The sequence below is a fragment of the Mastacembelus armatus genome, chromosome 2 (assembly GCF_900324485.2).
Source record: "Mastacembelus armatus chromosome 2, fMasArm1.2, whole genome shotgun sequence".
Taxonomy (NCBI): Eukaryota; Metazoa; Chordata; class Actinopteri; order Synbranchiformes; family Mastacembelidae; genus Mastacembelus; species Mastacembelus armatus.
This window is the reverse complement of record NC_046634.1, coordinates 10279129-10291807: the sequence shown is the minus strand read 5'-3', so window position 1 is coordinate 10291807 and position 12679 is coordinate 10279129. Positions and strand designations below refer to the sequence as shown.

At 48.2% G+C, this 12679-nt stretch overlaps 1 protein-coding gene across 2 annotated transcripts in view; it reads right to left on the bottom strand.

Annotated features, from left to right (window-relative positions):
- agap1 (ArfGAP with GTPase domain, ankyrin repeat and PH domain 1) overlaps nt 1-12679 on the bottom strand; it is a 107722-nt gene that overhangs the window by 26063 nt on the left and 68980 nt on the right. For both annotated transcript variants that reach the window (XM_026301624.1, XM_026301623.1), the window contains exons 10-13: nt 11353-11457; nt 8218-8386; nt 6567-6731; nt 4149-4310 (exon numbers count right to left, since the gene is read on the bottom strand). In XM_026301624.1, the coding sequence (XP_026157409.1) occupies nt 4149-4310; nt 6567-6731; nt 8218-8386; nt 11353-11457 (601 nt within the window). The remainder of the gene's footprint in view (nt 1-4148; nt 4311-6566; nt 6732-8217; nt 8387-11352; nt 11458-12679) is intronic.

Here is a 12679-nt window from a genome sequence, read left to right as displayed (position 1 = left end):
CAGACCCACGTCCCACATTCAGGTGTAGAGACAACGGACGGCGTGTGAGGTCTGAGTGTTTCATCTACACAACACCTGGACCTCTCAACTTCTACAAAGTGGTGTCTCCATAACAAACCGGACTGTTGGACACTTTTAGAACCACTGCTTTGTTTTTGTGCTGCTACAGAAACTGTCCTCATCTCTGAATATTCAGCAACTGAAATAAACTGATCAGACTAAAATAATTATAATAATAATACATTTAAGCTAAAATTATAGAAATGTAGCAGGTTCCACACCAGAGGAAATGGTGAAAATGCCAAACATTCCCAAGTCAAACGTCTCCAGACTGTCAGGTATTTGTCAGACCACCTGCACGCTGCTTCACAGTGGCCGTCCTTGTTTCCCACCCGACCCCCAATGACCCAACTTGACCTGTGGTGGCGAGCGAAGCCCGTCTCCCTGATCAACCCTGACGTTAAAGGAATTCACGCTCACAATGAGCCAGTCACAGGCGGCGTGCTGCAGGTGCAGCTGATCCACAGACACAGCGACTGGCGGAGGAGAATTATGGAATAAGTGAAAGAGACGGTCTGAGAGGGCAATTACAGTGGTACACACACACACACACACACACACACACACACACAGGCGTCAGCTGGTGGTTGATTGATTTGGCACAAAACAAATCCAGGAATGTGCCCAGAGATCCTGTGGTCACCTGTGTGGGGCCACTTCAAATACCTGAACCTGTGTGGGTCGACTTTCAAAGCTTCAAAGTGTGGGGGGGGGGGGGCAGCTAACTGTGATCAGCGGGGGTTAACGCAGGTGTGACACAGGTGTGTGTGTGTTACAAAATGAAGGAGACGGCAGCTTCAGGTTCCATCAGTGCCTGTGTCTTCACACTGTTTTTGGCAGGGACTGTGAGAAAGGCTTTGTCGGTGGGATTAGAGCAGGGAGCAGGCTCTTCCTGATATTTCTTCAACCTGCACAACAACAACAGTTCACTGCTCCAGCCACAGTACAAACTAATTCTGAGCTACGCTGGACAAGAACGGCAAAAAATAACATCGACACAAGACAAGGAGACAAATCAGATTCTAAATGTCAAGAAAGAGACAAAGCAAAGTTAAAGTGACCATGAGACAGTGAAGTCAGAGTCCAAACAACGTAAAGTGTCTACAGGACTGACATGAGTCAAATCTCAGATGAGTCAGAGTCCAAACATCCTCGAGACCTGGACCAGTGCACGTGAAACCAGAGACAAGACAGAGCGGAGAGGACTGGAGAGGTACTGCCCTGATTTATTCTGTACAAGTGAGAATTCTGTCCTGAAGGTGGCAGCAGAGGTCACGGGGTCTCTGACATCCGTACGAACCGTCACACCACGTTCAGGTGGTCTGACTGAGCGAGTGTGCTGATCTGGTCTTACCTGGGGGAGCTCGGCCGCAGAGGGCGGTTCCCCCGCATGAATTACGCCGGGACTCGCTCTGACATGAAGATACTTCACCCGCCCGCCCGGCGTGACAGGCGGCGAGCCGGCGGCCGACCGAGCACGCTCAGTGCTTAATGGCTAAATTGGGAAGACTGTTACTAATCGTTTATTGAATAATGAAAGTGACACAGCTGATAAAAGATTTCAATACGGTGGATTATTTATAATATTTCACTTAAGCCTCTCCAGCTGAATAATAGGAGGGCGAGTCAGGGAAGCAGGGAGCGTCTGACAATGTGTGGCACTCAGAGAAAAGGTCTGACAATAAAACCTGGTCCTGATGAGACAAGGAAATTACAAGCAAACAGAAATGAGGGGAAAAGGGATGAAAAGGAGAAGAGAACGGAAAAAAAGATGACAGAAAATAGATTTAAAAAAAAGAAAATGAAAGGAATAAGGAGAAGAAAAGACAGACAAGGAGAAACAAGGGAGGAAAAAGAAGAGAAGGAACCAAGGAAAGGAAACATGGGAAGGGCAGAGACGAGGAGGAGAAGAGCAGGAAAAGAAGGGAGTGAAGAAGAAATGGTAGAAGAAGACGACGAGGGGATTGAAGAGGAATAAATGAGAAAGGACGGAAAGCAAAGGAAGGCAAAGAAAAAGAAAATGGACGAGAGGAAAAAGGAATATTGGAGGGAGAGGAGACAAAAGGTGGAAAGATAAAAGGAAAACGTGGAGCTGAGGGTTGTGGGTAGGAAAGAGAAGGGAATGAAATGAGAGGAAGAGAGATGGAAGGAGACGCAGCGTCGATCCGTCACTCAGACAGCCACTTGCCTTGTCAGCTGCTTGATGCCTCCATGATGGAGAGACGAACATTACACATCTGCTGCTGCTGCCACATCTGTTCAGCCACCCAGAGTGTGTGTGTGTGTGTGTGTGTGTGTGTGTGTGTTACGCCGAGTGCAAATGTTTGTCAGGACTGCTAACGAGCTAAAGGAGAAGCCCGCGTCTACACGAGCGAGAGGGAACGACTGAAAATCCAACTACTCTGACGGCCAGTAGTGGTTTCCAACAGCAGCCATGGAGGAGTCTCTGCAGCTCAAAGTGGGAACCAGTGGCTGCCAGAGCCAAGAGGCGGCGTTCTTTAGCACAGAGAGAGTGGGACAAAGAAAGACCAACAACCAGGGTTAACATGGCTTTGGCTTTTTCACATGGAGAGTGTTCAAAGCAGCCAAAGGACTCACACTGGATCCACATGTGGCCTTCTTCCTTCTGGATGTGTTAGCATCTAATGCTAACCTGTTGGATTGGTGGCATTAGCCACCTAGCATGGTCCTGATTGGACCTTTGGATTGAATGGATCTGATGTGGATTTGGGAGGAAGTGGAGCTTTGGGTAACGTTAGTGCTTTGGGTCACATTAGCAGGAACCAGAGCGTCGACTGGACTGACACATTTACTCCTTAGTCAGCTAACGCTAGCTTTGGACTGGACACTTTGTCCCAACCAGGCATCCGTAGTTCACGTTGTAGCTTCAGGTGGGATGGGAGGGGCAAAGAGCAGGAAGGAGGAGCTTATAGTGGCAGTCTGATTTGGGTCAAATACCCTGTAAGAAGACAGTCTGAGGAGACATGAGGCAGAGCAGCTTTAGCATGTGAGCGTGAATATAAAGAAGAGAAATTTGTAAATCAACAACATTCAAAAAAATACCTGAACTAAAAACCTGAAGTTGAAAATCTGTCGGGTCTGTGTTTGGCAGCAGACGTCAAACAAAGATCTTCTCATGCCCACAATTTAGTGACAAACCTGTTTTTACTTTTTGTCAGGAAGAATTTAAGTTCGACCGAACAAAAGCATAAACAGGTTCCTTGGTGGTGCCAGTCTCCCTGCAAAAATTGTAAACTTTCTGATTTGGTGAGTTGGAGAAAACCCAATAATGTTTGTGAAACGCAGACTACAACAAATTCTTAGTTATTCCTGCTCTCTTGTAAAGTCGGCATACTTTCTTAGTATTATTCTGAAAGCACATGCACACTACAGTAAAATAATGTTCCCTCGTATCCAGACAGACCAGAGACAAAACACTGTGCTGCTGGTTTTCTATCCCAGTGATGTGGAAGACAGAAATGCTTAAATCAAAATGAAAACGCTTGCTGGTGCTTGTACTTCATCACTGTCTTGTCCTTTTGGGACAATACTGTCTGTAATTTCTACATTTCTGCAGGTGAAAACTAAAAATCCCACAAAACACATCAGATCAGCATTGATTTCAGCTCCTGTCAGCGTCCGACCGTCGACCAAACGGCTGAGGTTCTGTTACAAACACTGACACACAGGGAGGACGAGTCCAGCAGGACGAAGAGATGAAGGGCTGACAATGAAAGGATGGAGAGATCCCTCCCTCAACGTGGAGGTCGGGAGTCCCGGACGATCACATGACTGCGTTTCCCAACCCTGGTCCCAGACCAACATCGGGATTCTTACTGGAGTTTTAGTTCACACTGCGTGTCCAGGTCTGGACAGCAGAGCATGTAGAACCCATCAGTGTGTAAACACTGGATTTTAAAATGAACCTGTTAATTAATTTGATTTTAGAGGAAAATAATTTGATTCCAGCACACGTTCAAAAACCATAACACCATTACTGTGCTGGAACTATAAAAGCTTCAGGGTGGATTTCGTGGTGGGACCTGGGCGGGGAAAGTGTGAGGCGAGGGGAGGGGAGATGGCGTTACCTTCTGCAGTACCAGAGAGGCCGTCGGCTTTGAAGTTGCTCGTGCTTTTCTTCCGCCGGTGCTTCTTGCGGTTGGCGTGCGGCGACGGCGGCGGCTCCATCTTGGGGCTGGTAGTGCTCGAGATCCCGGGACTGGAGCAGACCGACTCTCCCAGGCCCGTGTCTGGGAATTCAGACAAACGCAGAACATTTAGATTTCCCAGCGTGACACAACTGACCAGTTTCTCCCAGAAAGTTCATTTCATAACATCACAACTGTTCCTGTTTGTCATCTGCTGGAAAAAAGAAAACCTGTTTTTACTTTACTCTTCTCTCCTGCAATATTTCAAACAAATCTGCTGACTAAATATTACTATTTGGAAAGTAGGTACAGTACGCATATTGCAAACATATAAATCTGCAGAGGTATTGGTTAGTACAGCAGATATTTTTATCCAGTATATACTGCAGATATCTGGACGTATGTATTTGTACTGTGAGTAGAGTTTGGAAGTACACAGATATTTGAAAGTACCTTGGGTTGTTCTACACTTTAATGCAGTGAGGCGTTCACAGTGGCAGGAAGGTGAAGGCCCTTCACAATAAAAGCCTGACCATGGCTGTGAGTAACAGGAAATTTTGCATGGGCAGAAATCAGAGAATGAACCAGGAAGTAGAAAAAACCAGGAGCAGGGTGAAGATAATACAGAGACCCGCTTGGGTCCACACACAGGCCGGGGGGGGGGGGGGTTGTGAGGGCCAGCGCTGGGGGCGATCAAGGCTATCAGAGAAGGGAGTGGACTCTCTCTCTCCCTGCCCTCCACTCGTCACGGTGGTCTCTGACAGCTGTGACTAGCGGCGGAATAAAATAACATTCAGCTTCCATCAATATCACAGCGTGGCGGCGACTCTGACATGGGTGCAGTGTGTGTGTGTGTGTGCAGAGATGAAATCGTGCACAAAACACACACACACACACACACGTACATGGGCGCTCATTGGCCGCCGCGTCCCCAAACGGCAGACAGCCCCAAGGACGGCCATAACTTATTTTACAATCGTTTAGTCTCAGCTCAAGTGGAAAATGTGACAACTTATCTCTGCTGACAAGATGCCATCCCCGAGCGCGCAATTAACCGCCGTGGATTAACAGCCCTCCCATCTGCAAGCCGCGCTCCATCCACGTCAGCCCCCGCCCCCCACCTCCTTCCAGACCTCCTCCTGCTTCACTTTCTCTGCCTGTGGTCTCCAGTGGGTTTTCCCTCGGCTCGAACTCATCAACAGTTTGTTCTCCAGCTGCTTTACTGACCACACAAATCAGAAACCTCAAGGTGAGACGCAGCCTCCTCACCTGAGAGCCGCGAAGTGTTTAATGGTTTCTCTCATATTATTACTGAGCCCGGTTCACACCAACTTTCTCTGGTTTGCTCTTTTATTACAAAAATAAATCAATTAAAATAAATGTGGATTGGATGTTGGTAGCAAATATCAGACTGTGCTCACCACATTAGGAACATGCTAACATCAATTAAAATATGGTTTTAAACAACTATTGGATTTTAGATCAATTCTCAGGAGAGTCTTGATATTTCAGTTTTCAACAATGAATGTGTTGGTCTGAGCCGTAGACCTCCATTGTCCAAAGACTATTAAAAACCCAGCAGGGAGCCACACCGCCGACCTGGCTCACATGGTTCTTCCTCACCAACAATGGGGGGCCCCGTCTGTTTCCAAAAACCAGCTCCAGAACCTGAGAACGGCCGTCACTGTTTGTGGAAAACCCCTGGTCTTATTTCAGTATATAAAGATTTGAGGTGCAGACGAGTGTGTGTGTGTGTGTGTGTGTGTGTGTCTGTGGCCCCTGGGGTCCACTGAAACATTTCACAGCTTTAAACGCTGTTTGATGGAGGCGGGTCGGCTCAACCAAGCTGTCAATCAAATTTACAGTCACACACACACACACACACACACACACACTTGCTGACAGCTGTCTGTGTGTGTGTGTGTGTGTGTATGGTGGTCAGTAAGGTAACACAAGAACACACACTCAGAGCTGCATTTGAGCTTTGCACAGGTGGATGAACGGGAGACAGGCCCTCTTGCGGAGCTCCGCACTGGGGCCTTATGATCCTGCAGTGCAGCTGCATGTGTGGACTTGACGTGGAGGAAAAACATGGTGCTTTCCTTATTTTACACTTTTCATCATCATTCTGTGTTTTTAGCTGCATCGCTGAGACGGAGCAGCAGGTTGTGACAAACAGGGCTGTGAACTTTACAACAGGTCGATACAGACACTAAGAGCTGGGTCTGACAGGTGCACTGACCTGACACAGACTGGGAGAGAACCAAGTATTCCTGATATGTATTGAGTTACATGACTACACACACTGTTGTAACTAACGGGTTACACGTGTCACATGACTCCACAATAGCCAGTTACCTGTGCTGACTCCGGAGTTGGCGATGACGGTGGCGTCCGTCCACTGGTCGGCGCTGGAGACGGAGTAGGAGCGCTGGTGCATCCCCTCCATGCCACGAGCGTTGAACGACACCAAGCTGACGCCGCTCGCCATCTGAGACACCGACGAGCTGCTGGTCACCGAGCCTGAGACAGGAAGTCAGGGTTAGAGTGGGGTCAGCTGACCGCCCACCTGAGCACATGCTGGTCGATCTAGTTTCGGTCACTTGATGTGTATTTCTAAACATCTGGACTAAATTAACATTCAGCGAGTTCAGCCTGAGAGCAGAAGCTAAATGGTGACAGAGGAAGAACCTGACAACACACACACACACACACACACACACACACACACACACACACACACACACACACACACACACACACACACCAGACTAAAACGTTACATTTGACCCACTGTCTGCGTCAAAGCGTCGCTTTGTGCAGCTCCAGTTTTAAGAATGAGAAGCTTCACCGTGCTGTGTTGAAAACCTCTTTAAAACGGAGATGAAATGCTTTTTAGCTCCTTGCAGCGCGTGCACCCAAACACAGTGGGTCACACAACACACACACAGAAACACGGGGGACCATAAAAGGCTGGCTGCTTAAATCAAACCCCGGAGTTAGTACGAGGCTGAGCGGTCCAACAGCCTCCCCCCTCCCTGCCTCTCTCTCTCATTACAGCTCATTTCTCGGTGCTGGCTGAGTGGAGCCAGGACTCTGATTGCATTAATATTCATGACAGTAATTAGTACGGAGTACGGCTCACTGAATATTCATGCTATTAGCTCGGGCCTCCTGGATCACTGTGCGCTCCATGTGTGTGTTTGATTTAAACAGCCGAGCCGCTTTAATGTGTGCGTGCCCCTCCACCTTTTGTTTTACGACGTCTTCCTTCAGGTGATAAGAAGCAGTTTGTGCGTTTCAAGGCTGAACTGCCTCCTTTTATTCTGACGCTGCTTTTTATTTGGTGGCGTCTTCCAGCGTTCGGCCTTTATTGTTTCAGGACGAACAGAACACGCTGCTGTTTGTGATGAAGGAGCAAGAGCAGCAATTAGAGGCACAATTAAAAAATACATCTTCTCACGGCGGCTAATTGCCGCTTCTCTCTCGGTCCCGGGTGAGCGGACCTTTGTGGACCTTTGCTGCGGTTCGCATCAGACGGGTCACGTCTGTAGCTGCTTTTAAACTTTGACCCCTAAACGTGACGTGAAGCTCAGACCTGTGCAAACCTGCAGGTGACGCTTAGACGCCACGAGGGCGGAAACTGATCCTGCAGCTTTTTTCTCTCTCTTCACTGTCGATACATAAACAAAAACATTTGGGCTGAATGTGCCTTTGTGGACACGTCGTATCTTTTATAACCCCTGTCTTTTTTATGTGCAGCGTAATAAAGAATTTCACAGGGTTTGGATTATTCATGAGATTATTTACTGGTCTGACTTGGCTTTTAAATGGAAAACCCCATGAGAGATGTGACTTGTTTTCTGCTAAATGGGATAAATGATGATTTTCATTTTCAGGTCACTCGGCTACGTCCCATAAATAAATGTGGTCCCCAGGTCTCCAGTAAAGACGCCTTCTTTACTTTACAGAAACCACAGGGTCTCGGATAAAACCACCGAGGTCTCACCTGGATTCTGTCCGAGCTGCAGGCTGCTCATGTCCTTCGTCAGCCCGTTGGTTTTGGGGCTCGGCATGGCGGCGCAGGTGGACACGGCGCGGGGCGGCCTCTTTCCCGGCACCTTCACCGTGGTCCTCAGCAGGTCGATCTCCTTACCGTGGACGTTCTGCATGTAGTCCTGACAGAGGAGGGGACATTAAAATCAACTGGCACAGCACCTGGGGTGTTAGTGAACACATTTAACGCACATCTGGAAAGAGTAAAGAACATAAACATCCTGAGCCACAATCAGCCAATCAGGCTGCAGAATTAGGTCTGCACAGCGATGGTCTTATAACTAAACACAACCCCATTCAATAAACTGGTGAGTGGTGGTGACTGTGTGGTTCTTTAGTGGGGGGGATTAGTCGGGATAATGAGGCTCTAAATGCTGAAGCAGCTCAGTGGAAACAAAGCTAATCCCTCAAAGCGGCCCTGAAGTGGCCGACACTCGGGCTCTGATGGGCTTTGGCCGTCGCAGATAAAACGCCTGAAACACGACCGACCGTCCACGTGTGAACGAAAGGACGAGAAGGACCAGAAGAGGCGTTAATGACCAACGAGAGGCGCTCGTTAAATTCACACCCCAACTCCTGTGAGGAGGGTGGAGTGTCTGCGGTGACCTGAGAGGAGCACAGCATTGTGGGAGGTCGGCCGCCTCTTCAACATGAAGGAGGCGAGGAAAAACAAAGCTCAGGCTGGGCCGGATTAAAACCACTTCATCCAAACAGAAACTGTTTTACAAACACCCGGACACTTCTCCAGCCCTCAGTGACCTTTGACCCCACAGTGACCACGACCTAAACCCTGCCTTAAATCTAAACTCCTCGCCTTCAGACGCCCAGAGAAAATGTCCTCACAAGTACAGAAGTGCAAGAGCATAAAACACACACACCATTACAACACACACACACACACACACACACACACACACACACACACAAACACTTGCTCTCTCCGTTTCCCGCCTCCCTCTGGCAGCTCGGCTGACAAAAGGCCAATTCAAAGCCAAGTGCTCTCGACGGCGTCTTAACAAGCCACCGGAGAGCCCTCGAGCCAGGGGCCTGCTGGGTAAACTCTCCACACACACACACTCACACTCACACTCACTCACACACACACACACCTCCGACAGATTGACCGCAGTAATTGAGTCTCCATTTGCATCTGAGAGCTTTCATCATCGGCCTGATCGTCCACGCCACGCAGCGACGTCCAGGACGGATGTGTGTGTCGACTGAACACACTGACGACAGGTGGTGTGTGTGTGTGTGTGTGTGTGTGTGTGTGTGTGTGAGGGAAAGAAAGGAAGCGTGTGGACACACGAGGGTTTAACGTGTGTGTTGTCGCAGCGACACCGAGGGAAACAGAGACTTTATTATTTCTACTGTCGTCAGTGAAGAAGACAGCGAGATGTGGCAGAAAGTCCAGGAAGAGCTAAAGACACATCAGTCTGTTAGTGTCGTACGTCTGACGCCACAGCGGAAACAGGAAGTCAAAGACTCATTTAGGCCAGAACAGGTGAGACCAGGGTGCTGTTTGCAGCGCGTCAGTGCTCACCTGCACGGGGGGCGTGGCTACACGACACGTCAGCGGCGTTGAGGTGGAAAACAAACGGAGATGCGGCAGGACGCGGGGCCCTTCACTTCGGCGTTAATGACACTCAGACACGAGAGGAGATTAATTACTGTCTCGCCTCTTTTTGGCCTGATCTTCTCTTTAGACGAGACTTTTGTTGCCAATTATGTGGCATCTATTGCCATCCACTTAATTAGTGGCATTAATGTGATTTCTTTGCACATAGTCGGCCAATTAGCGGCGCTGATTGAGTTTCATTCGATTAGCCTCTGCAAACATGCTAATTGACGCCCGAGCTGCAGATGCAACGCGCTCAGGAAAACCTGGCTTTTCGGTGCTGGAGGGCGTTTGTGTGCGTGTGTGTGTGTGCGTGTTGATGTGTTAAGTGATGAGTTTTAACACTAATTTACTGCATCAGCTGCTCTAATCGGTGATGGACGTGTGCAAGTGGTTTTTTTTTTTTTTTTTTTTTGGGTACATGAGCGTCTTCAGCTGCAGCAGCTCAACTCCAATGACCACGAGGATGCTGGGAAATAAACCACCAAAGCCCACGCCGCCCCTGGTCTGGATCCCCAACTGAGTCGATTTATTAAGAACAACCAGCTCGACTACCTTGATAAATTATTCATTTTCAAGCAAAAACACAGAAACTTGCTGGTTTTTAGCTTCTTTTCCTGGGCAGCTGCTGGTTTGTCCATAATAACCCTGATTTCATAATAATCCTGAAAATTCAAGTGAAATATTCGGTCTTGACTTAAAGTGACTGTTTATCACAACAGTTGCCAATTACTTTTTCTAATTCATTAACTCCAGTCCTGACCTGACCTCCAAATGTCCCTGAGAGCTGATATTAAATCCTCCACAAATCATTTTCTGGCTTCGACGTTAAACTGAACTTTTACTTTGAAACACTAAAGGCACGCACATCCCATTTCCACACTACGGCTGCATTTAATATTGATTTGAAAGAAAAATAGCAACAGGAAAAATTTTACTTGAAAATTGAAAATTAAACATTATTTTACAGACAAAACATTCGCCCCTTGGAAATTAAACATTATTGGGGTAATTGGAAAAAATAGGAAATAAAAATGATGTGGAGAAAACCTGTGGATAGTGGCATCGATGAAAATCAGAGGAAAAAGGCAGACGGAGTCTGTGTGTATGTGTGTGTGAGTGTGTGTGAGTGTGTGTGATAATAAAGCGGCGTCGGGGCAGGATATTGTGCCAACAGGGCAGAGAGCCGGGGCAATTAGCAGAGACATTACAGCTGATATTCACATCATCAACACCGACGTGGGCAAACAGATGACGAGTCCTAATTAATACACAAGCCATCAGCACTCTGTGTGTGTGTGTGTGTGTGTGTGTGTGTTAGACCAGAAACTGCTTGGCCGTAACACACACACACACACACACTCACAGCAGAAAAATGGAGGTCAGAGCTGGCAGAGCAGAGTGTTGGGGTCTAATAAGGAAGTTTGTAATGAGTGTGTGTGTGTGTGTGTGTGTGTGTGTGTGTCTTACGTGCAGGCTGGGGTGGTAGGTGAGCAGCCCGTTGTCACACAGCGTCACGTACTTCTTCTTCCACTCCTTGTTGAGGGATTTGCCGCTCCGCTTCAGCAGCATGCCCTGAGGAGGCAACGACACGTTCAGCACCAGAACACGTGGAACATCAGGAGAACAAATATCTGCTGTTCATTCTGCTCATCCGACTAACACAAAGGATGTTTGCCGACATGCTCACACTGTGACTCACAGTTAACCCATTAAAACAAACCGGTGAGACGACAGTGGTTTTATAGATTTTACACTAAGATAAAAAAAAAATAACGAAGTAAAGTGACGCTGCACAATTTCACTCAGACGAGAGAAAAGTTAAGAAACACTCTCGGTTCTCTCTCCTTTATCATCAGCATTAGTTCTCCACATCGACCGAGCAGGTATGGAGGTCACAGGTGAGCACTTGTCTGTTTTCTCTTTAGCGTCCCGGATTAAGGCTTTTCTGCCTCACACCTGAGCTCAGTGCAGGCCGCTCAGGTTCCTCCACAATAAACTGGGTTAATTTTTTTATTTCTGCAAACCGTCGGCACTCGAGACCAACTCCGAACTATTTACTTGGATTTATAGTTGGTGCCCGGTGCCACCGTGCGTAATGGTCTCCCACCCCAGCCCTCTGCTGTCACAGTGGTCCCACTCCAAAACATTTAATCCGCACATGCTCACATGTCAAAGTCTCAGCTTCGTGAGGAGAACTCAGGTTTTTAATCTCTTAGCAAGTGAGAAATCTGGCTGCTGCAGGAAAGCGACTCTAACCTGCATTAAAAACAACCACAGTGACGTTTAGATACTTCTGTCTGTTTGAGCCGTCGAGGCTGACAGTGTCCTGTTTGTGCACTTTGTTTCAAAACTCTTCGGTTCTGCTCTTCGCGCACGGAGCTAAACGGCATCCGGGGCCCGTGGAGCGCGGATAACGAGCTTAAAGCCAGAAGACGCATTAAACACGAGTTCATCTGTCCACAAACCATCTCAACATCAGAAATTTGCACCAGAGCTGAAAGGAGCGGGAGCAGAGAAGATGGAGGGAAATCTGCGGTTATTTAATTGTCTGACTCTTTCTCCCTCCCTCTGTTCAGGCCTGTTAACAACCCTGCTCCACTCTCTCCTACGCACATCAGCTGCGGCTGACTGAGCGTTTAGGCCGAGCGACCGCCCGCCCGCCCACACTTCATTTGAGCTGGATTCATTAGGTGAGAGAGAGTGAGCGAGAGCAAGAAGGTCAGAGAGAAGGCGAGAGAGGGGGATCGAAACGGGAGAAACGAGGAGAGAGATCAAAAGGAGGAGAGAGAGGGGG